This window comes from Sylvia atricapilla, chromosome W (assembly GCF_009819655.1).
Source record: "Sylvia atricapilla isolate bSylAtr1 chromosome W, bSylAtr1.pri, whole genome shotgun sequence".
In the NCBI taxonomy this organism is placed as follows: domain Eukaryota; kingdom Metazoa; phylum Chordata; class Aves; order Passeriformes; family Sylviidae; genus Sylvia; species Sylvia atricapilla.
In genome coordinates, this window is record NC_089173.1 from 14,931,078 (window position 1) to 14,956,548 (window position 25,471).

The window sequence follows — 25,471 nt, forward strand, 5'->3', positions numbered from 1 at the left end:
TTAGGAGGGAGATAGGGAGCCTCCTAGAAGATCCCCTGGGGGTGGCCGAGAGACTGGATCAATTTTTGGGACCCAGTATCTATACTTGGGGTGAGTTGCAAGCCATATTGAATATTCTCTTCACGGCCGAGGAAAGAAATATGATTAGACGAGCGGGGATGCGAATATGGGATGCACAACACGCACAGGGACCCTTAGCAGACACCAAGTGGCCTTTGCAGGATCCCAATTGGAATCATCATCAGCAGGATCACAGAACTAACATGCAGGATCTGAGCGTGATAATAGTACAGGAGATCTGGGAAGTGGTGCCCAGAGGGCAGAACATCAACAAGGCATTTAATGAGAGACAGAAAAAGGAGGAGACACCCACGGATTGGCTAGAACGCTTGAGAAAAAACCTGCAGATGTACTCGGGCTTAGACCCTGAGACACCGTTGGGGCAGGCACTATTACAGACACAATTTGTGGCTAAATCATGGGAAGATATCAGAAAGAAGTTAGAAAAATTAGATAATTGGCAAGATAGAGACCTGGATTAGCTATTGAGGGAAGCACAGAAGGTATATGTGAGAAGGGATGAAGAGAGTCACAAGAGACAAGTAAGAATGATGGTGGCAGCAGTAAGGGAAACTAAGAGAATGGATGCCCCTCCAAAAACAAGTCAAGGGACCAAGAGAAATGGGGGAGGGGTTCCTCGGGTAGAGAAAAAGGAAGTAGGTGTGTAGACACTTTTGGAGGGACTGTAAGAAGCGGCTGAGGGATGAGAGAGCCTTTAAGGAAGACTAGAGGAGTCAGGGGCTCTATTTGCTGAGGACATGGAAACATCAGGAGCCCTTGATAAAATTAAAATAAGTCCTCAGTGGCAGGAATTTGAGTTCTTAGTGGACACTGGAGCAGAACGATCGACAGTCCAGGTATTACCAGGGGGATGCAAGATATCAAAAGAAACTGCTCAAGTGGTAGGGGCAAAGGGGGAGCCCTTTGAGGTCCCTATTATTAAGGATGTACTGGTAGAATCAAAATCCAAAATGGGAATAGGGAGCCTTCTGCTGGTACCAGAAGCAGAGTATAATTTGTTAGGGAGAGACTTGATTATAGAAATGGGCATTAATATAGAAGTAGTAAATGAGGAAATAAAAATAAAACTCTGTCCCTTGAGGGTAGAGGATGAGGGAAAGATTAACCCAGAAGTATGGTACACTACTGATAGTGTAGGGAGGTTGAATATACCCCCCTTCTCGGTAATCATTGAAGACCCAGAGACACCGATAAGGGTCAAACAATACCCCATCTCCCCGGAAGGAAAGAATGGGTTGAAGCCTGAGATCGAGAGGCTACTAAGCAAAGGACTTTTAGAACCTTGCATGTCCCCTTTTAATACCCCCATTTTGCCAGTAAAAAAGGCAGACGGATCATACCGGTTAGTGCATGACCTAAGAGAAATAAACAAAAGGACAGTAGCTTGTTTTCCGGTGGTAGCCAACCCTCACACACTGCTAAGCAGATTAGGTCCCGAAAAACAATATTACAGTGTAATTGACCTTAAAGATGCATTCTGGACATGTCCTCTAGATGAAAAGAGTAGAAATTACTTTGCATTTGAATGGAAAGACCCAGTCACTCACAGGAGGCAGCAGCTGAGGTGGACTGTGCTCCCCCAGGGGTTTACGGAATCTCCGAATTTGTTCGGACAAGCTTTAGAACAGATTTTGCAGGAATATCAGACTGGGGAAGGAGTGACCCTTATCCAATATGTAGATGACCTCCTGATTGCCGGGGAAACAGAGGACAAAGTATGGGCAGAAAGCATTAGATTACTTAACTTCCTGAGTGCCAAGGGGCTCAAGGTATCTAAGGCAAAACTACAATTCATAGAAGAAGTAAAGTATCTCGGGCACTACCTACGGAAGGGAGAAAAGAAAATAGACCCTGAGAGGGTAAAGGGGATACTATCCATACCACCTCCAAGGAACAAGAAGCAAATTAGGCAGTTGTTAGGCCTCATGGGGTATTGCCGACAGTGGATTGAGAACTATAGCATCAAGGTTAAGTTTTTATATGAGAAATTGAGCCAAGGAGGGCTAGTGAAATGGGATGAGTAAGATGACAAACATCTGAAAGCTCTGCAGCATGATTTGGTCAATGCCCCTGTACTGAGCCTACCCGATCTGAAAAGACCCTTTTATCTGTTTGTAAATACAGATATTGGGATGGCTTATGGGGTACTGACCCAGGAGTGGGCTGGGAAAAAAGAAACCTGTTGGGTACTTATCTAAGCTGTTAGACCCTGTAAGCAGGGGTTGGCCTACATGTTTACAGGCTATAGTGGCCTGCGCCCTGCTTGTGGAAGAGGCTAATAAAATCACTTTCAACGGGGAACTGAGAGTATTATCCCCTCATAATATCCGGGGAATTTTGCAACAAAAGGCAGAAAAATGGATAACGGATGCCCGACTCTTGAAGTATGAGGGAATCCTGTTAGACTCCCCAAAGTTAACCCTGGAGGTGACAGCCTTACAAAATCCGGCCCAATTCTTATACGGAAGGCCAGGTGAGGATGGATTGGCCCATGAGTGCTTATCTACCATAGAAGAACAAACCAAAATAAGACCAGACTTGGATGAAGAAGAATTAGAAGAGGGGGATAGGTTGTTTGTAGATGGCTCATCGCGAGTGATTGATGGAAAAAGAGTCTCTGGCTATGCAATTGTTGGGGGAGAAGGACTTGCAGTTATAGAATCAGGCCCTCTAAGTAGATCTTGGTCGGCACAGGCCTGTGAACTTTATGCTGTACTGCAGGCATTGCAGTTGTTGAAGAATAAATCAGGTACCATCTATACCGACTCAAATATGCCTATGGGATTATACACACTTTTGGGAAAATATGGGAAGAGCGGGGGTTGGTAAACTCCCAGGGAAAAGACCTGATTCACCAGGATCTAATCAGGAAACTGCTGAAGGCCCTGAGGGGACCTGGGAAAATTGCTGTTGTTCACCTGAAAGGGCATCAAAGAGGACTAGATTTTAAAAGCAGAGGAAATAATGCAGCAGATCAGGAGGCAAAAAGGGCTGCCTTACTGACATTACAATCTGTACCCCAGAAGGACCAGTGGGGTGAAAGGAGGAAGTGTAGGACTTGCGGAGGGGATCTGCAAGAACCCCCTTGTTATGCTTGCTGGAAGAATTGGGGAATAGATGCTATAGAATGCGCCCGTAAAAACCCAAGAGCAACGGATTGCCTTTTTCATGAAAAAGCTTGGAAAAGATATAGCTTTACTATACAGGAGAAAGAAAAGATGGAAAAGATGGGATTAAGGGAGAACTCCAAAAGGGAATGGCGACTCCCGGAAGATAATAGAACTGTACTGCCTAAATCCGTAGCTATGGACATTATGAGGAGAATACATAGTAAAACACATTGGGGGGCGCAAGCATTAGTAGATCAATTTGCCACCAAGCACATGTGCATCGGGGTAGATGACTTGGCAAAGCAGGTAGTGAGGGGGTGTGTTACTTGCCTGAAGGTAAATAGAGCTAATTTAAGAAAATCCTTAATGAGGGGATGACCCACAGCATACCGGCCATTTGCTAATATCCAACTAGATTTTACTGAGTTGCCGAAGACCGGGAGGTATAAATATCTATTGGTAATAGTGGATCACCTAACCCATTATGTAGAGGCATTCCCTACGGCAAGGGCAACAGCACAAACAGTGATCAAGATCCTATTAGAGCAGATCATTCCCAGATATGGGGTCACGGAAACCATTGACTCAGACAGAGGGCCTCACTTTGCATCCAAAATAATTAAAGAAACCATGGCAATAATGGGAATACAGTGGGATTATCACACTCCGTGGCACCCCCAAAGTTTGGGGAGAGTAGAAAGAATGAATGGGGAAATTAAAAAACAATTGACGAAACTCATGATTGAGACCAAACTGTCATGGGTAAAATGCCTACCCTTAGCATTGCTAAATATTCGGACACAACCTAGATCGGACATGGGAATATCCCCGTTTGAAATGTTGTATGGAATGCCCTACAATATGGAGGAACCACAAGATCATCCAAAGTTGAGGGATCAAAATATGAATGTATACATTACTAGCCTAATGAAGTATAGGGAAAATCTGTGGAGAAAAGGAAGGTTAGCCCAGAGACCCCCACTAGATTTGAAACTACACCAGGTACAACCAGGAGATTGGGTAATGATAAAGTCCTGGAAAGAAGCAACCTTGGCCCCACAATGGGAAGGCCCTTACCTTGTATTGCTTACCACAGAAACTGCAATCAGGACAGCAGAAAAGGGGTGGACTCATGCTAACAGAATTAAAGGGCCAGTGAATGAGCCGACTCCAGAGTGGAAGGTGACAAGCAATCCTAGAGACCTGAGGCTGAAGATCCAGAGGAAAGATCGTCAATGAGTAAACACCGTGTGGAATATGCACCAGAACCACACTATACGGAGGAAGGACTGATTTGTAATTCTGATGTTAAGATAAGGTGTAAAGACCCAGAGTGCAATTGTTATCCTTTTGTTTGCTATATTTGTAAGGTCTGCGGGGACAGGTGGTGGAGTCATTGTGGGCGAGGAACCCCCCCTAGAGGAATTTGCAGCCCCTGCTGGGTACTGCAGTGGAACATAACTGATTGGATTCTAAAATATAAAGTTGAATATGAGGGGTTAGTGGATGAATCAGAAGAGTGGTGGAGGAATTTTGCATTTGGGGTTGAACCAGAATATTATTGTTATCACCCTAGTGAACCCATCCCGTTCATAGCTGAAATTGTTGACTGCACCTGCCGTACATGCCTAAAGGGAATCCGGTGTGATACACCCCCGGTTAAATATCGGAACTGGGATTCCTGTGTTAAGAGGCAACAGAATCGTCCTTGGGGGCCTCCTGAAGAATATCCCTGCTGCCGAGAAGATGGTACTCCTCGTGGCTCGAGGCAACCGAGTCGATGAGCGAGGCAGAGGGGTAAAAGGTTGTGGAGAAAGGAACCCCCAGGGTGGGACAACAAAACAATATTCGGGGAATTGCCTCAAGAGTGGGAATAGAAGCAAGGACCTTGGGCAGGGGGACAGGTCGCAGTCTATGAAATGGAAAAATCCTCAGATATGCTTCCATCCCTACGCCCCCAATGACTCTTGCCACCTGACCCAGCAGATTACTTTTCTTTTGTTAATGTTATACTTAGGAGGGGTCAATGCTGTAGATACTCTACCACACCAGCCATTTAAGTGGTCCTTGACAAGATGGGGTGACTCCCAGATATTACAAACCATTACTACGGTAGGTGCTCCAAGTTTTATGGTAGGGTTATGTAACATGACTGATATTGGCCATTGTGGAAAGGTATTGAATCTAACGGGGTTTTACATGTGTCCAAGCTCAAATCGAGGGAAAGTGTATTGCAATCTACCTGGGGAATATTTTTGTGGATACTGGGGTTGTGAAACAATTGCCTCTGATTGGGTGCCAGGAGGAGGACCTGACGAATATTTGAAAGTAGATTTTGGACCAGTAGGATGCACTAAACCATGGAGGGGCCCATCAGGGGAAGTGTCCCATATAGGAACTTGCCTTTTCCTGTATGTTAATGTTACCCAGCCAGAAAAGCCAGAATGGCTGCTGGGAAAGACCTGGGGAATTAGGCATTGGGAACCCGGAAGAGATAGAGGGAATTTGATTTTAATAAAAAAGGATCCAGTCCCACATGAACCCCCCAAAAGTGTAGGACCAAAGCCAGTACTGGTAGTAGGGCAGAGCTGGACAAACACCACAAATAGCAGTGGGTCGGGAGAACTAACAGTGCCTCAAGCTGATGTCCCTGAAGAAGCCTCAAAACACGGTACTCTGTGGAAAATAATGCAAGCTATTTATGGCATTCTAAATAAAACAAACCCCGATTTAACAAGAGAATGCTGGCTTTGCTATAACATCCGACCTCCTTTTTATGAAGCCATTGGGGTAACAGCTAGAACAAAAAAGATAAATGGGACTAATCCAACAGAATGCCTTTGGAAAAAGACTAAAGAAAGTACTCAAGGAGTAATGCTCTCTCAGGTAACCGGACAGGGACGGTGTGTGGGTACTGTTCCCCCTGATAGAGAACATTTGTGTAACATCACTGTGAAAGACCCAAAACAAAAACAAAAGGCAGATTGGTTACTTCCGGCTCCCAATACTCGGTGGGTTTGCCAGAGTATAGGAATTACTCGTTGTTTATCTTTAAAAATCTCCAATCACACCCATGACTATTGTATTCAAGTAACTATTATACCAAAAATTGCCTACCATCCAAAAGATTATGTCCTTGAACAGCACACAACCCCAGAACATCACCTCATGAGAAGAGAACCTTTCACCGCACTGACTATAGCAACTCTTCTAACTATAGGAGCAGTGGGAGCTGGAACAGGGATAACCTCATTAGTCAACCAACAGAAAGAATTTAGGGCACTAAGAATCTCTGTAGATGAAGATTTAAGTAAAATAAAAAAAGCAATTGATGGGTTAGTAAAATCAGTTAGATCACTGTCAGAAGTAGTATTACAAAATCGAAGGGGTTTAGATCTGCTATTTTTACAACAAGGGGGCCTTTGTGTAGCACTAAAAGAGGAATGCTGTTCTTATGCGGATCACATAGGAGTAGTAATCAATACTATGAATGAACTAAGAAAGCAGATAGAACAGAGGAAAAGGGAAAGAGAAACACATCAGAGTTGGTATGAGAATTGGTTCAACCACTCTCCTTGGTTAACCACACTGCTCTCTACTATTGCGGGGCCAGTAATTCTGTTGGCACTCGGGCTTACCTTTGGACCATGTAGATTTAATAAACTGATTACTGTAGTGAAAAGCCGGCTGGAAGCGGCACACCTTATGCTCCTTAGAACTAAATATAATCAGATACCCAAAGAAGAAAATCTAGAGACTTTAGAGATAGCTAGACAAGAACTGCAAAGATACAGTGAACAAAAATAAGTAAGAACAAGAGAAATGGGGGAGTTGTGATAAACATAAGCTGTTTTTGTTCACTAGAGGTCAAACAGCTCAAATAGCAGAAAGTTACTATGTTACTATCTAAGCCTATAGAAAAGCCATACACAAACATGCTCTTGCTCAATCCTTTTTCTGTACTTGCTTAATTAGTTTTAAGTTTCAGAAACTTGAGCACAGCTGCCATATAAGGGAAAAGGCAACCGGAGGATGACTACCCGCCTTCATCGCTATGACCACCGGGAGGCAGAAAAAGACCACCTAGCAACAGGTCAAAGTACCACAGGAAAGGACACGTCAGCTAAAAAGAAAAGATAAAAAGGTGGACTGGAATTTTGCACGGGGCGGCAGTTGGCAGAGCGGTGACTCTCCTGCCGCCCAGCGCTGTGTTTTGCCTTTGCCTTGCTTGCTGTAATCTAATAAATTCCAATTAGAACCTTTCCTTGAGTCCCAGTCTATTACACATGCAAGTGACTGGCTTTTTTTTAAAGCACTGAACACTGTGCAGTTGGAGAGCTCCCTTTCAACTGGGTCCCTTTTTATTTATGTTTCTCTATATTTTCTAAGTTCTTTAATGAATCAGCTGCTGTTAGGAATTTTAATTTGCTAAATTTGTGGCAGCAGTTAGAATTAATTCAATGATCTTTTTTGAAATGAATTGATTTCTTTAAATAGTGTGCATCAGTTTGCCTTGCCTCCGGGGATGCAGGGCAGACGTTCTGCACAAACAAACATCTTGACCTTTTCCTTAGCCTTTAGTAGTACTTTTTTATAGTTTAATTTTTTTTTTCTATGAGAGAATAATTTTAAAAAAAGTTGTCAGTAGGAGCATGTGAGGGAGAGCAGCTCGTTTCTTTGGCTGTGCTGTGCAGAATTCCTGCCCCGGGGAATGCTCCATGGTGTCAAATGGATACGAGGGACCTGTGGAAGGAGGAGGAGGAGCTGGTGCAGGATGTGCAGCAAACACGTGGGATAAGCAGTGGGATTGTTTCTACTTAGGAGAGACGGGCACAGCGTCCAGGTTCTGAATGATCCTGCTGATGAACACACACTATTTTTTCTGTCCTAAATAAAGGGCGCTGGAGGCATCTGTCCCTGCCTGTCAGCCCCGGTTGTGAAACCCTCCCCAGGTGCCTCCCAGATGTGTCTCCTGGGACAGTCCCGGGACCATGTCGATATTCTCAGAGGTCTTTTCCAACCTTAATTGTTCTGTGAAGGTGCCGGGGATGGGGGGATGCACTCCGGGGTGCTGCGGGCTCTGCCTCTCCCCGTCACCTCTGGGGATGTGGGAGTGGCCCAGCCCTCACATTTTGGGCAGGGGGAGCACCGGGCTCCTACCCTGTCCCAATCCTCTGCAAAGCCCTCGGGGAGAGCAGCCATTTCTGTCCTTAGCACCCTTTTCTTTCTAACCAGTCCGTCCTCATTTGCAAACGCTGACAAAACAGGAGGCTGTCCACGGAGAGGGGTCCTCCAGCTATTACCTGCTCCAGAGATAATTCTGCCTTATCTGCATCCTCTTAGGCTCCCTAAGAGAAATGGGTGATGGGAGGTTAAACATGAAAATGAATTCTGTGGTTTTGGGGAGTTCAAGATACTTATCTCTCCCTAAGTGGCTCTCCTGACAAAATGGTTTCAAATGAGGAAAACGCATCTTCTCTGTATCATTTTTCTTTCAAGTGTGAATCATTTCAGCACTACTCACTTGCTCGTGCTCAGCTTAAATCGTACTGGAGCTTCTGGAAAACAACTGGCAGGGCAAGATGTCGTGGTCCAAGGGATCGGATAAATCAGGGGGTGGGGAGCAGGATATCAGAGGGTCTCTGCTGGAAGACCACTACCTTTGGATAAGGTTTATGGCAGTGTCTGCAAGACACTTGGCTACTGAGAGACTTAAATTAGTGGGCAACATCCCATCCTGTCATCCTGTTCCATCTGGTGGGATGTGATGGACCAAACTTGCTCAGCTCTGCCTGAGGTGATTGTATGAAGTCACAGTCAAACCCCCAATTTCCTTGGATGGAGAGGCAGCTGCTTTCCTGCCCCATTCTCTTTCTTGGAGTCAAAAAAGGCCATTAATGGGGGAACTCATGAGCTCCTGTTTTCCCTGCAGTCCTGCTAGCAAAGGCTGCTTTTATTTTAAACCGGGACTCTAGCACCTTCCTGAAGTGTTAATTAAAGTGGAACAAAGCTGTGGTCTGAATCCACCTCTCCAAATTTTGCTATTTTCTTTCCTTTCTTGCCAAGGTTTTCCAACCTCCCCCGGCACAGCTAAGAGCGGTGTCCTTTCCTCCCATCCCCTTTTTTTTGGTGTGCTTCCCTGGCAAACCTTCCAAACCCTTTTGTCTCATTCCAGTCCCATTCTGTAGGGCATGACATTCCCCCTGAACCTGTGGCTGTTCCAGGCACCCTGGCAAAGCCCTGGCTGCCTGACACAGCAGCGTCACAGACTGTTGTTTTTACTGTTGCTAAAGGAGGAGTTAATCATGGCATCATTAAGAAAAAGATTTCTGAGTTTGAAGAAAGCCTCTTTCTCCCTCCTTTCACTGACTTTGCTCCTGTTGCAGTGTACAGAGGTTTTTGGACAGCGTTCATCCTGCTGGCCATGGCTGCCGGGCTTGTGGAGGGGCTCCTGCTGGTGTGTGGGGTCCCCTTCTCCAGCCCCTGCTCCTACAAAGTTGGGGGAGGATTCCTGCTGCTCTCAGGTGAGGGGACATGGCTGGGGCAGGATGGCTTTGGAATGGGGGCAGGTGGGGATGAAGTACTGCTGCGGGAGATGAGGCTCTGATGGGAGCAGCAAATTATTTCCCTCTTCCCCACTGGAATTAAACCCCTGGGAGCTCTGACCAACCTGGTCCAGTGGAAAGTGTCTCTGTCTGTGGCCTTTATGGTCTTTAAGGCCCCTTCCAACCCAAACCATTCCGTGATTGCATAATTCTGTGCTCAGCCAGGCTTTAGCAAGATAGTCCTTAGTCCGAGCAAGGCTGAGATTTTTGAAAATCCCTTTGTTTTTAATATTTCTCTATGCAATCTTTTTATTTCAGTAAAGCCTGCAGGTGTGTTAAGCCTGGACAGCATCAGCCCTGCTCAGTTCCCCAAAGTCAGGCTTTGCATTTGGGCTGCTCCTGCCTCTGCTGTTAGCTTTGATAGAGCTGGAAACCCACAGAGTGATGAAAGGTAACCTTTCATGATCCAAAATGGGAGGTCTGGCTTAAGGAGACCTGAAAAGATGAAATGATGGCACTGCAGGAAAATGAAATAAAAATAGGCATTTATTCATTTTCCCCACTACTGTTACCAATGATTCCACTGAATTATCACTTGGGTTTTTTCTTTTTCTGTATTTGAGAGGAATAACTGGCTTCAATAGTAGAAATACTTGATTTATACCAGCGACTCAAACTCAGAAAAAAGCTCTTTTATGACTCAAGCAGCCACAGGCTGGAGCTCAGTTGAGCTGTGCCAAGTGAAAAACTTTGTAATGAAATCAGACTCTGAAAAACCACTGCTTAATTGGAGATCTTTCACCAGCTCCTGCATCCTCATATCTGGCATAAATCACGAGACACTGTCTTTGCTCTCAGTTTATGGTTTAAGTGACCCCAAATTTGGGGGCCTGAAAACATTAATGAAAATTTGGAACAAAAAAGGTCCTGACATTGACCCATGTCCCCAGCTGCCACATCTACACAACTTTTAAATTCCTCCAAAGATAGTCATTCTACCCCTGCCCTGGGCACCCTGTGACAGAGATGGACAGTGCTTTCCATGAAGAAATTCCTGCTGATGTCCAACCTGAACCCATCCTGATGCAGCTTGAGGCTGTTCCCTCTCTTCCTGTCCCTGCTCCCTGGGAGCAGAGCCCAAGCCCTCCCCAGCTGCTCCCTCCTGTCAGGGAGTTTTGCAGAGCCAGAAGGTCCCCCCTGAGCCTCCTTTTCTCTAGGCTGAGCCCCTTTCCCAGCTCCCTCAGCCTCTCCTGGTGCTCCAGTCCCTTCCCAGCTTTGTTCCCTGCCCTGGACTCACTCCAGCCCCTCAATGTCCCTCTTGTCATGAGGGTCCCAGAGCTGCCCCCAGCACTGGAGGTGCCCCAGCAGTGCCAGCGCAAGGGGACAGCACTGCCCTGATCCTGCTGGACACCGTTCCTGATCCAAGACAGGTACCATTGGCCTCTTGCCCACCTGGGAACCCCTGGGCTCATGTCCAGCTGCTGGCACCAGCACCCCCTGGGCCTTTTCCACAAACAGATTCCCAGCAATGCTGCCCCAAGCCTGTAGTTTTCCATAGGATTTTTGTGATCCCATAATGGATACAATCCAAGGGCTGTACCAGGGCAGGAAGCTTTCTCTTCCCATCTGTAGTCCAGGCTCCCAGGAGGCAGCAGGTGTCCCTGAGGAGTGTGTCCAGCCTGCACATTGGGCAGAAATATCACAGAAAAGGATGCTGAGTAATACTCAACTGTCTTCCTTTTTTTTTTTTTTTTTTTATTGTTTTTCCACTTTATTTGACTACTTGATTAAAAGGCTGGGGCTTCAAACGTGACACTTTTTAGAAGAGCTGATTATGCATCACATAAACCTCTTGGCATTAGACAAAGATGTTGCTGTTAAAATTGAAGTTTGTATTAATGCAGCTTCAATCTGAACAGCAATCATTATTAACAGTCATTCGGGGGAACAAGTTCAGCTGGAAGACACTTCCTACTATATTTTTCATTCAAATGCTAGCAGAAGGATTCAATGTGTTTTTCAGCAAAGTTTTCTTAGTGTTTCAACTGATCCTTTTATTTGGGGGGGGGGCTTATCCTGATCTCAGACCTCTGGATCCTGCTTGGCCCTGGCTTCTGGATGGATTTGGGTTGCATCCCTCCATGATTATTTTCTCATTATCCCTTCTGAAAATATTTAACATAATTGCACTAAGCAGTAGGAACAATGGATTTAACACAGCCTTAAGTCCCCAGCTATCCCTTTCCTTTGGATAGTGGGATGTGCAGGGATGATGCAGGAGAAAGCGCCTCTTGACTTCTAATCATGGCCTCCTGTTGCAGAAATATTTGGAATAAGGTGAGCAATTCCAGACTGGGCCCTTGGCCTGCAGAACCGGTGGGCCTTTGTGGCGCAGCAAAAATTCAGGTTGTGGCGCAGCAAAAAATTCACCTCTCTCCCTTAAGGTGTTCCAGGTTCTAACGGGTGTTCATATGTAGTTTTATAGTGTTAATACGGAAGCCTCCTTAAGGCAGTAAATGTGTACATTTTTTAAGTGCCTTGTAATGTCAATAAAGTCGCAAGAGAATAAATATGAAGAGACAAACAATAAACGCGAGTGCGGCATGAAACACGGTCTCGGTGTGGATGTCGTAGCTCGGCCTGACCTCTCAAAAAGGGACCCCAACTTTAGCCTCCGGGTCAGTGTTAATCAACCTCCCTTGCAGAAAGGATCTTTCCTTGAGGAAGTGTGAAAAAGCTGGCAAACTGCAGAGTGGGAATGTGGTCTGGTGCGACTGTATGATGCTTTTTTCAGGGCTTTCGCCCTCTTTCCCTGGCTAGCTCTAGCACCGGCATCACAAAAAGGTACAGTCCTGTATTCTGGAATACAGTTCTGATCCTGTAGGTTCTTGCCTCAGCAGAAGCGTGAACAATGCGAGAAATAAAGGGATGGAACTCCAGTGGGGGACTTCAACTGGGTTTTATTAAATTCCTTTCACCCAGGAGTCAGCCCACCAAAGCTGACTAAACTCGCGGGTTTTCACCTTAAATATGGGGGTGGAGGAGTGGGGAGGATACAACTTGGAACCAATCGAGAATGGGAAACGAGTGACCCCGAACATAAAGGACAACTTATAGGACAAATCAAGGGACAAAGGGGGAAGGGGTACTTGGACCCTATCTACCACTCAACATCCTCACCAGAACTTTCTAGAGATCAGGGTGAGGTTTCAAAGTGACAGGCAGGACTCAGGTGTCATATAAACGATGACTGATTAATAACAATAACTGGGGTAAACCATAATGGGGTAAAACATGGGGTACATGGAACAAACCATTATAAAACAAAGAACAAAAGCATGCAGAAACTTGGTAAAACCCAAAATGCACCACAACAGTCTGGCAGTTGGAATGGCATCAGGACTGCGGGATGTCCCGGCCTCACAGGGAATCCTTCACCAGCAGCTTTGTTCTGCTCACCAACTCCCATGGTTATTCGTTGCAAAATGATGTCACTTTTCCCACCAAAAGGCTCTAAAGACACTAATGGTGCAAATGCATTCCCAGATATTTATGGATGACCTCTCTGACATGGTCCTGAGGAGGGTTGTGTGTTCATCTGTCACTGGGGGAATCCATCACCAAAGGATGAGGAATGTTATGGCTCAACTGGATCCCTTTGGATTTCCCTCTGAGATGCCTTTTATTTACTGAACATTCCAGAGGGCAAATCTGACTGTGCCAGCTTTCATAACCAATGGACTACTCTGGGAGGTGTTTCTGAGAGCCCTTCCAAAGCATTGGAGCCATTTCTCTGGACTTCCTTCACTGTGTGACTCTGGAAAGAGCCGGAGCCCATCTGACATTTGCTGGTGCTGCTTTTGCACATCCACAGCCCCAGCTGAGCAGTTTTCCCTGCCAGCCTTTTCCCAAAAGCACCTGGAATACATGAGCCAAGAGACAGTGTGCTGCTTTCCTCCCAGCATTTGCCATCTCAGAATGAGCTTCAGCACTCCCAAGGGGGGGCAAATCCTGCCTGGTGCCTGATTGTCCCTTTGTTTCAGTAGTCAGAGGTTGGTTAATTGTCACTACAATGTCACTGAGAGGGCTGGGTGAGCTCTGTGCTGCAGCTTCTGGAAGCTCTTTGAGTTGCTGAGACAACTTTGCTCGTGGTCCTTCATTTTTCCTACTTTGTGCTCCTCCATTTTCTTTTCCTTTGGGCATTTTAGAGACCAAACTTAGAAGTGCAGCACTGAAACAGGTTGACCAAAGAAGCTATGGATGCCCCATCCCTGGAAGTGTTCCAGGCCAGGTTGGATGGGACTTGGAACAACCTGGGATGATGGGTCACATCCCTGCCCATAGTGGGACTGACCTGTTCTTCAGCATGACCCAACAGCATGGAAAAAAAGGGCAGATTTCCCAGTCCTGTGAGTTAAAGTGTTGGATTTTTTTTTCCCAGATTCTGCTTCCCAAATTGAGCAGCTCCACTTAGGCAGTCTCAGGCTCCTCATGTGCAGTGAAGGCTGACAGTTATGGAGGGGCAGCTGAAGGTCACCCCTCCATTTTGTCATTATTAACATCCTTAAGAGGAAACGAGTGAAAGAGGAGAAAGAGTCAAAGTTAATTATCCTCCTAATTAGCAGATTAGACAAAAGTTCAGTAGCTTCCTCAGAATAAGAGTTAAAGATTGCGTTCACTCACCTGTCCCCACAATTAGCAGCTATAGAGGTGTCACAAGGAAATAAAGTGAGAGAAAGGAAAAGCTCTGCTTCAGTTTGCCCACATGGAAGACGCAGTTCTGCTGGGACAGGGGGATGGAGCTCCAGGCTCCCAGATCTGCACTGCACAAAGGAGACAGATTTAATACCCCACTGCAATCTTCTGGCAATTAGCCCCTCCTCAGAAGATACCATTGACCTCATCAGCCTGGAGATGGAGTTTCGCAGTTAATTTTTCCCAGTACCATCCTAATGAACAGAGGCAAAGAGGGAGAAGGAGGCAATGAAAGGGATCTCTCGGGTAATTTTCCAGTGAAGAAAGCACAGGGATCCTGAGAGGAGCATAGGGAGAGGTTTGATGAGGTCTTCACTTACCCAAACCCAATACACACCCTGTGTCTTGGGTGTGGGTGCCAGTGCCAGTGTCATGTTTAGGACAGAAAACTACATTTTTTCAGTTTTTCATTTTGCTGCCCAAAGCAGGAAGGAATCTGTGTCTCTACATCCAAAGCTAGGAGGAAACAAAGATGATTTTCTGCTGTGTCCCACACTAAAAGACCCAGAAAGAAGGGGGTAAAGTGAAACCTGTTCAACAGATGAAAAATCCCAAATACAACAGCATTTTAAAACAAAAGTGCTGAACACTTCGGTAATATGGGAGTGAAACATCCTGATTTTCTTACGATGAAGAGGCTGCTGATGGCTGTAAGTGTGACAAATTTTAGGCAGGTTCACGTACACTTGTGATTGCTCCAAACAATCATTTCTGGCTGAGCAGATTTCAGTGAGCTGCCCTTCCTGAGCTCCCACTGTCCTTTGGCTGCACCTGCCCTTCTGATTTTTCTCTTCCCACTGAGGACATGGTGTAAATCCTAGGGATTCTTCATCACTCAGCTGTAATTATACCAGGGAAGAAGGCTGCTTGCTTTACATATTCTTGTCATTTGCCCAGAGTGTGAAAACATTCTTAATTTAGATGCCATGGCCATGCCATCACCTCCAGTATCTGTTTAATAATAAATCCTTCCACGCCAAGACCTGGAGCTTCTCCCAAGGCCAGAGGAGGGACCAATTTCCATTCCTTATCCCCTGAAGAGGTTGGGAATGGTGTCACCCATACATGGGACTTCCCACACCCTTCTCAGAAAGAACTGGAAGGTTTTGTTCTGATTACTTCAAAAAATGAGACTTAGGCCATCTAAATTGTCCTGGGAGAAATCAATGCAGAATTCCTGGCTATTTAAAGCAAAATTCCAAAGTACGTTTCCATATCCACATTCTCTGTCCCACCGGGGCTGCGTTTTCATTTACATCTCTTACAGTAGGTATTATAAGTTAATGAAATAGAAATTGATCTTTAAAGGAACACTTTTCAAGGTTCAGTTGCTATCTAATTAATTTAATTTTAAATTACATCAGTAATAAAGACTTAATTGCCTTCTTATCAATACATTGTATTTTGTAAAGGACATGCAACTATTTGAACATGCCATTGCTTTCTTATAGTAGAATAACTGGTATTTTAAGCATAAAACTATCATTGTAAGTGTAAGATATTTATTTGTACACTTAATTTCAAGTGGTATCAAAACCTCAATGAACATGCAAATTTTCCAGCAGCTGCTGTTTAACTCCTCGCCTGCCTCTCCAGGAAAAACAAGGACTCTTCCATGTCAGGGAGAATGGCTGGAATATCAGTGTGGGGTGATGTAAAGAATATTTGTATGGATACATCAATTTTTGATTGATAAGACTGCATCATTTTAGGGCATGGGACGCAGTTTAGTAAATATGACAGCTTAATGTGGTGAGCTGTGTCTTCTATCTCATTCCCAGAGGACTTTGAAGCCTCTTACCTTCATGTGAGTCTTATTTTTGTCTCTGAGATGTTTTTATAACCATTATAAACAGAATCACAGTAAAACATGGATGTGTTTCCTCTGAATGAAGATTCAGTAACCTCCCTAAGCAGATAAATCAACATCAAGCTTTACCCCTTTCCTTTCCTTAGGACAAGAACTGGATTTTGGAGTGTATAAGCTTCCAGGAAGAATAATTAAATACACCACAACTACCTTTGATTTAAAAATTGCAAGGGGAGAAATTAAATCCTGCAGAAGCCACAACACATCCACAGAACCGTGTGATAACTTGTCAACTAAATTAATTTCGAGTGATTCACTTCAGCCATAAAAATAATATAAACTGTATTTCTTTCATATATGTGTGTGTGTGTATGTTATACAGCACCATTTAAAAATAGCAGCTTTTACCTGTGAAGTAGCAAGATCAGATATTTCTGAACTTCTTTCAGGCCTGTCATCACACCGTCACTATTTAGCTTTAATAGATGTTGAGTTCAAAATACACCATAGAAATACATTTTTTTAATGATACACAGTAAATGAGATTTGGGTCACTAATTTTTGTCATCTGCTTCCATCTTCATGGTATAAGCTGCTTATTATTCTTGTTATTATTCTAGTATTTAGTAGCCCACCTAAGATTAATATTTCATGACTGTGTGCCTTTCCCACCCTATAATGTGTTGGCTCTGCAGGCTCTGGGGGTGGCAGTGCCAGAATTTTGCCATCAGCAGGATTTATCATGGCATGTTTGCATTCCTGGTGGGGACTGGCTATGACACTGCTTGCAAGAGTAGATACAAAAAAGGAAGAAGTTAAGTTTTGGTGTCTCCTCATTAATATTTGAGAAATTAAAAGTGAAAAAGGTGAAACATCCCACTGTCGAGAGGGGAATGCAGGTCCCTGCTGGGAACATCAGCCCTGCTCCGGTGGTTTCTCCATGGCCTTATCCTGCTGAAGCAGAGCCCTCAGAAGTGCTGGTGGTCAAAGCAGAAGGTGTCAGAGGGCAGGAGTTGATCACTGCGATGTGGGGCTCTGCCATGGTGAGTGGCCTCAGCTTCCACAGGAACCTGCAGAGCAACATCAGGAACAACAATTCTGCGACACAAAGCTTTGATGCAGAGCATGGATGAGAATCTGTTGTGCATCTCTTCTCACCTTTATTCCTGTATTTCCTGCACAGGCAATAACTCAGTTTTGTCTCTCTTCCCAGGAGGTTTTTTTCTCCTGCTCGTGTTTCTCTTTGTGATGTGGAAGGAGTTTGCAGCCAACTTTCAGAAGTACATCCTCCTGGAGAGGAGCGAGGAGTGCCTGGATGATGTCCCCGTGCACGTCTTCTACAGGTGGTCCTTCATATTTGCTGCTGCCAGGGTGCCCCTGGTGTTACTCTCTGGACTCCTCTTCTTTCTGGTGGGCAGAGACGTTATGGATTCCCTGCAGTAAGACACATGTGGAGAAGGCTTTGAGAAAATTGGTGATGCTCCTTGTAAAGAGACACACCCGAGTTTTGAGGACTTGATCATTTTTGGAGCTCTAATTGTCAGGATAGGTTACACTCACTTTCATGGGGAGGCAGGGATGGAGCACTGGGCATCCACAGAATCCCAGGATGGTTTGGGTTGGAAGGGAACTTAAAATCCATCCTGTTCCACCCCCTACCATGGGCAGGGACACCTTCTCCTATCCCAGGTTGCTCCAAGCCCCATTCAACCTGGCCTTGGACACTTCCAGGGATCCAGGGGTAGCCACAGCTTCTCTGGGTACTCTCTGCCAGGGCCTCACCACCCTCACAGCCAGGAATTCATTCTCAATATCCCATCTAACCCTGCCCTCTGGCTGTGGGAAGCCATTGCCCTTCATCCTGTCCCTCCATCCCTTGTCTAAAGTCCCTCTCCAGCTCTCTTTGACCCCCTTCAGGCACTGGAAGGGGCTCTGAGGTCTCCCTGGAGTCTTCTCTTCTCCAGGTGAGCACGCCCAGCTCTCCCAGCCTGGCTCCAGAGCAGAGGTGTCTGACCACTGCCCATCCCAAACCAGCTCCAGCTGAACATCCAGCTCCAGCCATTTTCCAGTTTGGAGATATTTCAGCACTTTGGTGGGGTTTGCACCAGTTTTTTCTGCAGCCCAAGGGAAAGCAGCTCTCTGTCAGCAGAGCTCCATATTCAGCAGAGCTGGAGTATTACAGCATTCCCAGCATCCTGGTTTCCTGTAAAAGCAATAATGTCTTTTTCTTAAAAGCAATTAAGGATGATTTTTTTTCTTAGCTGGCTCTAATTGACATCAAAGATCAACCATTTTAATGGCAAGTCGGGAAACACAAGAAACTTTTTTCTTGCTTAAAAGCCCTGATTCTGAAGATACAAATGTACCTGGACCTAACCTAACTTTCAATCAGGGAATAAACCAATTTCTGTGGCTTGAAACATAACATGAAATAATTAGTATTTCTTTACAGTAATGCTTTACTCTGCATTTAAGATTTTCCCTGGATGCAGTTTTGTGGGGATTCCCAACCCAAAAACTGAAAGGTGACCCCGGTTGAGGGAAAAGGAGGGGGGGACAACAGCATGATATTGTGATATCACCTTTGGTTGTGCCTGTGCCCCATCAGTTCTTCAAGTGGCAAATTCTCACTATAAATTTGTTTTGAATAATTTACTCTGAATTGAATATTTTCCCTGGACACAGTTTGGGGAAGTTTCTCAACACAAAAACTGAATGATAGTGGGAGCTGGAGGAATGGGAGTGGGGACAATAACATTGGTATTTTTTTGGGCTTTGTTTTGGTCGGCCCTCTCAGGCAGCTCAGCTGGGACCTTGTTGTATTCTACGGACACCTCACAAGAGTCAGATTCAAAAAGACAAATTACGGAGCATTTAAATACATTGAAATTCTTGCAGTTACTCAGGTGATTGGCTAATGTGGCAGTGACCCTAAGAAGAGCAATCACCTCCTAATTCCCCACCAAACTATTCAGGTACTGGGAGTGAAATAGTTTGTCCTGAATATGCAGAGGTTTGTAAAGACACTTGGGAAATGACAAAGATTTGATCTTCTTGTGCTTTTTGGGCTGGATGTGGTGCTTTGAAGTAGTTTGTTGGGTCCTTGGATGCTGAGCTCATTTGCATAGATTTTAAATCAAACTTCTCAAAATGCACCATTCCCATGGATGTCAGAGTTTGTGCTCAACTCACATCTCCTGAGCTTTGTGTCACACTATTGACTCAGTGCAGTTAATTAATAATGGAATGTAAATCTCTGCTAGGAAGCACTGAAGATTGTTGGCAGTGTAAAAATATTTCTTAATGCTCTTCCTAAAATATTATTCAAGTCTGGAATTTCTTTCCTTTCCGATCAAGTTCTAATTATTCTTTTACAAGATTCATGGCATACACAGAGTGAGAAATTGTAATTCCCCCATGTAAAGATTAGTTCTTTCATATGAATAACAGGCTTGGGCTTATATCCACACAGTTTTCCCTTATTAGAAATTTTGTTTGAATAGAATTGGGATATGCAGGTAAAAATCATGGGTTTTTCCCAGTGAATGGATGATTCATGACATTCCTAAATACACAGAAATGTTAGTGTGTTATTTGGCCATTCTAAACTGTTTTTTTTTTCCCTGATTCTCCTTGGGTTATGCCTGTTCCCCATCAGTTCTTCAAGGGATAATTTCTCACTATAAATTCCTTTTGAATAATTTTTGTCATTTAATTATCTATTCAATGTGGAGATGAACACTTATGGTCACAAAGAATAAAAGTATATAATCCAGGAGCAGAAGAGGTCAAGATTTACAATCACATGCCTTTCAGTGATCCCATAAAACAATCCAAGCATGCAGAAATGATGATCCCATAAGAGACACCAGGGCAGAAGAATGAGAATGCAGCAAGAAATCCATCAGACTTATTGATATCTGTGAAGCTGAGGATCCCTGAAGTTGTGAATATAGAAGTGAGTTTTATATTAGCAAATGAAATATTTATTAACTTTCTCCATCTGTTCTCTAAAAAATTTAGTTCAATGTCATCAAGGCATTTATGGAATACATTTAGCTTAATCATGCATTCATGTCTTAGGGAGTAAAGCATCCCTGGAGACTTGATCTTTCTGGATCAGCTCTAGAACAAACAATAGTTTAAAATTCCATCATTCTTTGGAAAGAAACCACATGGCTTTGAATCATTCTTGAACAGAGGGTGTTTTATTTTAAATATCTGATATTGAGAACATGCAGTTGTTGTCTGGTACTGAGCTTTTGGGTAACCTCATCAAATCCCTGGATTTCCCACAGGTTTGGAAAATCTCTCAGTATTAGATATATATCTAATACTTACAACAATAAGAAAGAATGAGATTGTAGAGTTGCATAATTAAAGCAATTAACTCCTTCATTAAAATTCCATGTCTATTGCCAGCACAAAGCCAAACACATCATTTTGGTGGATTAAAGAGTCCAATTTCTTTGCTCTCAAGTTTCTTGTGGCAAGTATAACTCAAGCAGACAAAATTTTCTGTGAGAGTCATCATTTCTGTAGGAGAAATTTCAAAAAAAGGAACTCATGGGCTCAGTGGTAGAGTTGGAAATGGCAGAAACCACAGTTGCTTTCATCTGTTGAATGTGAAGTTTGATGAAAGGATATTATAGAGTAGTGACAAGGACCTAATTCTGATCCAAGTTTTGTCATTATAAATCATGAGTAATTCCAAAGGCTGCAGCAGACCCTTATCACTGCTAAACATCTGTAAGTCAGATCAGAACCGGTACTAATAAATACATTCAAAATGCATAATTAAAACAGTGATTTCACATCACTCTGATGAATTTTAGTCAAGGATTTCTTCAAGGATGCTTTTCTCACATTAGCATTTGATGTTAGTAAGCAATGAATAATTCCATTTTGTCCTGGTTTGGAGTAAATTAGGGAAGAACCTCCAAAAGGAGTCCCCTAAACCAAACCTCCACCACCCCTTTCCCCCCCCAGCCCTGGGTTCGGGAAGGAAAATACCTTGGAGGAAAGTGGAAAAACCGGTTTATTGACAAAAATACACTCCCCAACACCGAATAGTGGGAAAAGACGGGTTACTGTGACGATGGGGAGGGTGCTGACGCGTCTCTGTCTGGCCCAGGTCTTCTCCAACTTCTCAGGTCAGGTCAGGTCCGGAGCCGGTTCAAACCTTGCGGGGGGGGGGGGGGAGAGAGAAAGGAAGGAGGAAAAAAAAAAAAAAAACCAAACAGAAGCAGCTGGGGGGGAAGAAAAACGGCGGCAGGGGCAGCCGGAGAGCAGAGCGAAGCAAAGCGAAGCGAAGAAGGCAAAAGCAGCCGAGCCAGCTGAAGCAAGAGCCGAAAGCAGCGAAGAAGGAAAAAGGAGGCAGGAACTGCAGGCTCCCGCCCAAGAGGGCGGGATTCAGCTGCGAGACATAACAACATATCCAAGATATGGGATGGATATATGGGATAGGAGGCAGCTCAACCCAGAACACATTTTTTCTTTCTAACATCTGGGACACTTCCTGCTTTATTTGCTACTTAGTGAGCACTCTGCAGGAAATATTACTGAATCCTGGCTGTTGAAACACGGGCCCTGTGGATCGTGCTCAGGAGGCAGCCTTACATATGAAGGGTGCCTTGAGATTTAAAGCTTGATTTTGGTGAAAGATATTGGGAGATCTGCCAAACCTGAGGGAGATATAGGGATTTAGGGATGTTTCCTAAAAGTCCCTGTAGCAACTTCTTTCATGCCATGGATCTCTTCCCTGAGCTCTTCCCTCATACCTAAGAGATAACAATTAATAATAAGAGTCTTTCCCCTTGGTCAGATCAGCTCTTTCTGCAGTGATTCTGAAAGCCAACACCCAAGGATGCTCTGAGGCTGGGAAGGTGCTGGTGCTTGAGTCCACCTTACCCAAGGAGGGATGGCCCAGGGGACCAGCACACCCTGAGAGCATTACTGCACTGCCCAGCTGCATCCTCACATCTCCAGAGGCCTGGAGGTTTTTCTCTTTCACAGTTCTGTGTTTGGAGGGCTCTGCTGGCCCTTCAGAACAATCTGTCGAAGAAAACTGAGCTGAACACCAGGAGAGCTTCCAAAGGAGGAATTAAATGTCCTTTGTATTAGTGTGAAGTGACTTTGACAGTTCAGCATCTGACCAGGGGGGTGAAAACAGGTAAATTGGAACTTGCCCAACTTCATTTCAGCTAGGTGTGGAACAGTCTCTCTGGGATTTATTACAACTTTTCCACTTTTTCTTTTTTGTCCAGAAAAATTCATCTTATCTGTCCAGGTCATGTTTTGACCTTGGTCAGACACATTCCTTGGTGGTTCCCATAACAAAATGTGAGTGTGCAGAAACAGGATCCCCACTGGAGCTGCTCCCCTAAGGTCCCTGCATGATCCAGGCATTGCTGGCGATCCCTTGTCCTCGCAGTGCTCCCAAAACCCAATGGAAAAGGGAAGTGCTGGGGCGTTCCATCCCTATGGAAGATGTCCATGGCCCCTTTCCTGCAGCAGCCCCCATCCTGCTGGCTCTGCACCTCCTCAAGTGCCCCTTGTCCCTCAGATAGTGCTGGGGAAAGGCTGGGGGGAGAGGGCACAGATGTGGTGCAGCAAATGAAGGCACAAACCAAATTAAAATAAATGGGCTCCACACTCGGAGCACAGGGCTGTGCATTATGGCAGGATTAAGCCATATCAGGCAGAGTCTCCTTTACAAGAGTGCACAGCACCTCAATCCCAGAATCAATAAGCTGTACATGCTGCAGCACAAAGAGCTCTTATCTGCAGTACCACTTTGAATTTAGTGAATTTATTTAATCCCTGATGTCTGCGGAGCATCAGTCCTGTCTTCTAGGTTAATTTATTTATTCCAGTGATGTATTTTTAGCCTTTCAAGTCCTTGACATTTGAGGAACAGATCCCCCCCCCCCCCCTCGTTTCCTAAAAAACATCTGGATTGGAAAAAAAAATTATTTACAGAAATGTATTATTTTCCTAATTCATTCCCCACTTTTCCTTTTGGGAGCCAAGAGAAATACAATAGCAATACTAATAACCATAAACAGAATGGATTGGAAAAGGATCCTTTTCCCCCTGTTTGTCAGAGCCTATTTCTAAACCAGAGCTGGACATTCACTGATCTCTGTGAAGGTGCGGTGCGTCTCTCTGGGACCTGTGCCCCGTTCCTGGCTAGCTCTGGCTCCAGAGCCGCAGTAAAGGTATGGTTCTGTATCCTGGGATACGTCCTCATTCCTGTGGGCTCTTGCCTTCAGCAGAAGTGTGAACAATGGCGAGGAATAAGGGAGGACTCTCATGAGAAATTCAACTGGGGTTTATTAAGCCCATGCAGAACTTGTACACACCCAGAGAGATAGCCCACGAAAGCCAGCTTTCCTCTCTGTACAGCACCTTAAGTATGGAGGTGGAGAAATGGGAAGGGGGCAGCTTGGAACCATTCCAAAGGGTTAGGGGAGTGACCCAGAACATAAATGACAGACAATAGAACAAATTGATCAGTCAAGGGAGGGGAGAACCAGAGACCCTGCCAATCACTTGACATCCTCACTAGAACCTTCTAGACATCAGGGCAAGGCTGTAAAGTGATGGACAGGACCCATAACTGTGATTGACACTTGACAATCACTCGGGGGAAACCAAGAAGGGGTCAACATGGGGGTACATGGGACAGATGATTATGACTTGTATAAAAACAGTATAAAACAAAGAACACCTGCATACAGAAAACTGGTAAACCTAAAAACACACCACCACACTTCTGTCTTCCTTCTCATCTTTCTCTTTTTCCTGCAAGTATTCTCTCCTCCTCTTTAAATTAAAAAAATAAAAATCAGCTATTTTTGAGATATAACCAAGATTCTGTGATGCATTTAGTTTGGGAATTGTCAGGAGGGCAAGTGATGCTATTATCTCCTGGAACTTGATATTTCCATGTGGATCAGATGAACCCTTGGCTCAATCTAAAAGAATTATTGTGTTAAAGAGTGGGATTACTGTTAAAAAGAAATACCAGAGGAAAAAATAGTCCTGCAGGTACTAAACATTTTGTTATGGAAAAGTAGATCGAAGCTTTATAAACTTCAGGATCTGCAAAGAAGGAAAGTCTCACCTGGCCTTGGCTGAGTCAAGGATGGCTCCAGGAAATCTGGAAAAATTAAAAATAAAGTACCATGAAGGACAATTGTTTGAAAACCAGAGGGTTTATTCTATATTCCTTATCTATTTTTTCCCACTATCCATTACCCAATATTTCCTTGTGTTTACATTAAGAGAAGCAATAAACACAGAGAAGAAAGAGCCTCTCCTAGAACAGGGACTCTGCAAAAATATATTACATGTTCTCAAAAATACCTCTATAAAGTCACAGAACATAACTGTTTTTCCATTTCAGATGTAAGAATTTTTTTGGGTATTTTCTTCTATTTATATACCAGTCCATGGGAGAAGATGTTCAGCAAACCGTCAGTGCTCAAATAACATTGGCTGAACTGGCTGATTTAAGATTTTAGTATTAATTAAACCTCACTGGTTACAAGTTGGAATAATTGCAGTGCACGGTGAATAAATGTGGCTTGTTCTGAAACAGAGGCATCAACTTTTGGGCATTCCTGCCCCTCAAAAAAGAAGAGAAATGTAACAATTTAAACAAATCAGCCTCAAAATTGGTCCTGCTGGCTGTTGAAGTGGAGATTTTGCATCAGCCCCCCTGAAATGCAGGCAGAGGTTTTGCCTCTCAAATCACAAGCAAGATCAAAAATCCAGCCATTAATCAAATTTATTGCAAGGCTTTTGCATCATGTCCCCAAAATAAGCTTGGGGGGTTGTAACAGCTGCCCTGTGGGAATGGGCATCCTCAGCGCCTTGCTCCTGGTGTTCCCAGGCTTTTTTGGTGGCATTATTTCTTCTAAAGGGAATCCTGGTGCTGGGAGAGCGAATGAATTCTAAAGGCACTAAAAAAATATTTTGGTCCCTCTGAAGGTCAGATAATTTCATCTGCATCTTCAGGATGGTGCTGATGCTCTCAAAGTGGTTTTTCCTTCAATTTTGCTCTGCAAGTCAAGATCCCATCCCTGTTTTCCCACCTGCCTTGTGAAACCCCCGTTACCCAAACCCAAACACAGGCACACACACTTCACACATTAAATATCTGT

At 44.4% G+C, this 25,471-nt stretch overlaps 1 protein-coding gene and 1 long non-coding RNA gene across 2 annotated transcripts in view; both read left to right on the plus strand.

The window, feature by feature from the left end:
* LOC136373375 (transmembrane protein 182-like) overlaps nucleotides 1–17,792 on the plus strand; it is a 34,970-nt gene extending 17,178 nt beyond the window's left edge. The window contains exons 5-6 of the mRNA XM_066338284.1: nucleotides 9,578–9,715; nucleotides 17,515–17,792. Coding sequence (XP_066194381.1) covers nucleotides 9,578–9,715; nucleotides 17,515–17,744 — 368 coding nt within the window. The 3' untranslated portion in view covers nucleotides 17,745–17,792. The remainder of the gene's footprint in view (nucleotides 1–9,577; nucleotides 9,716–17,514) is intronic.
* Nucleotides 1–25,471, plus strand: part of LOC136373472 (uncharacterized) — a 427,927-nt gene that overhangs the window by 192,425 nt on the left and 210,031 nt on the right. The gene's annotated exons all lie outside the window — the stretch shown is intronic.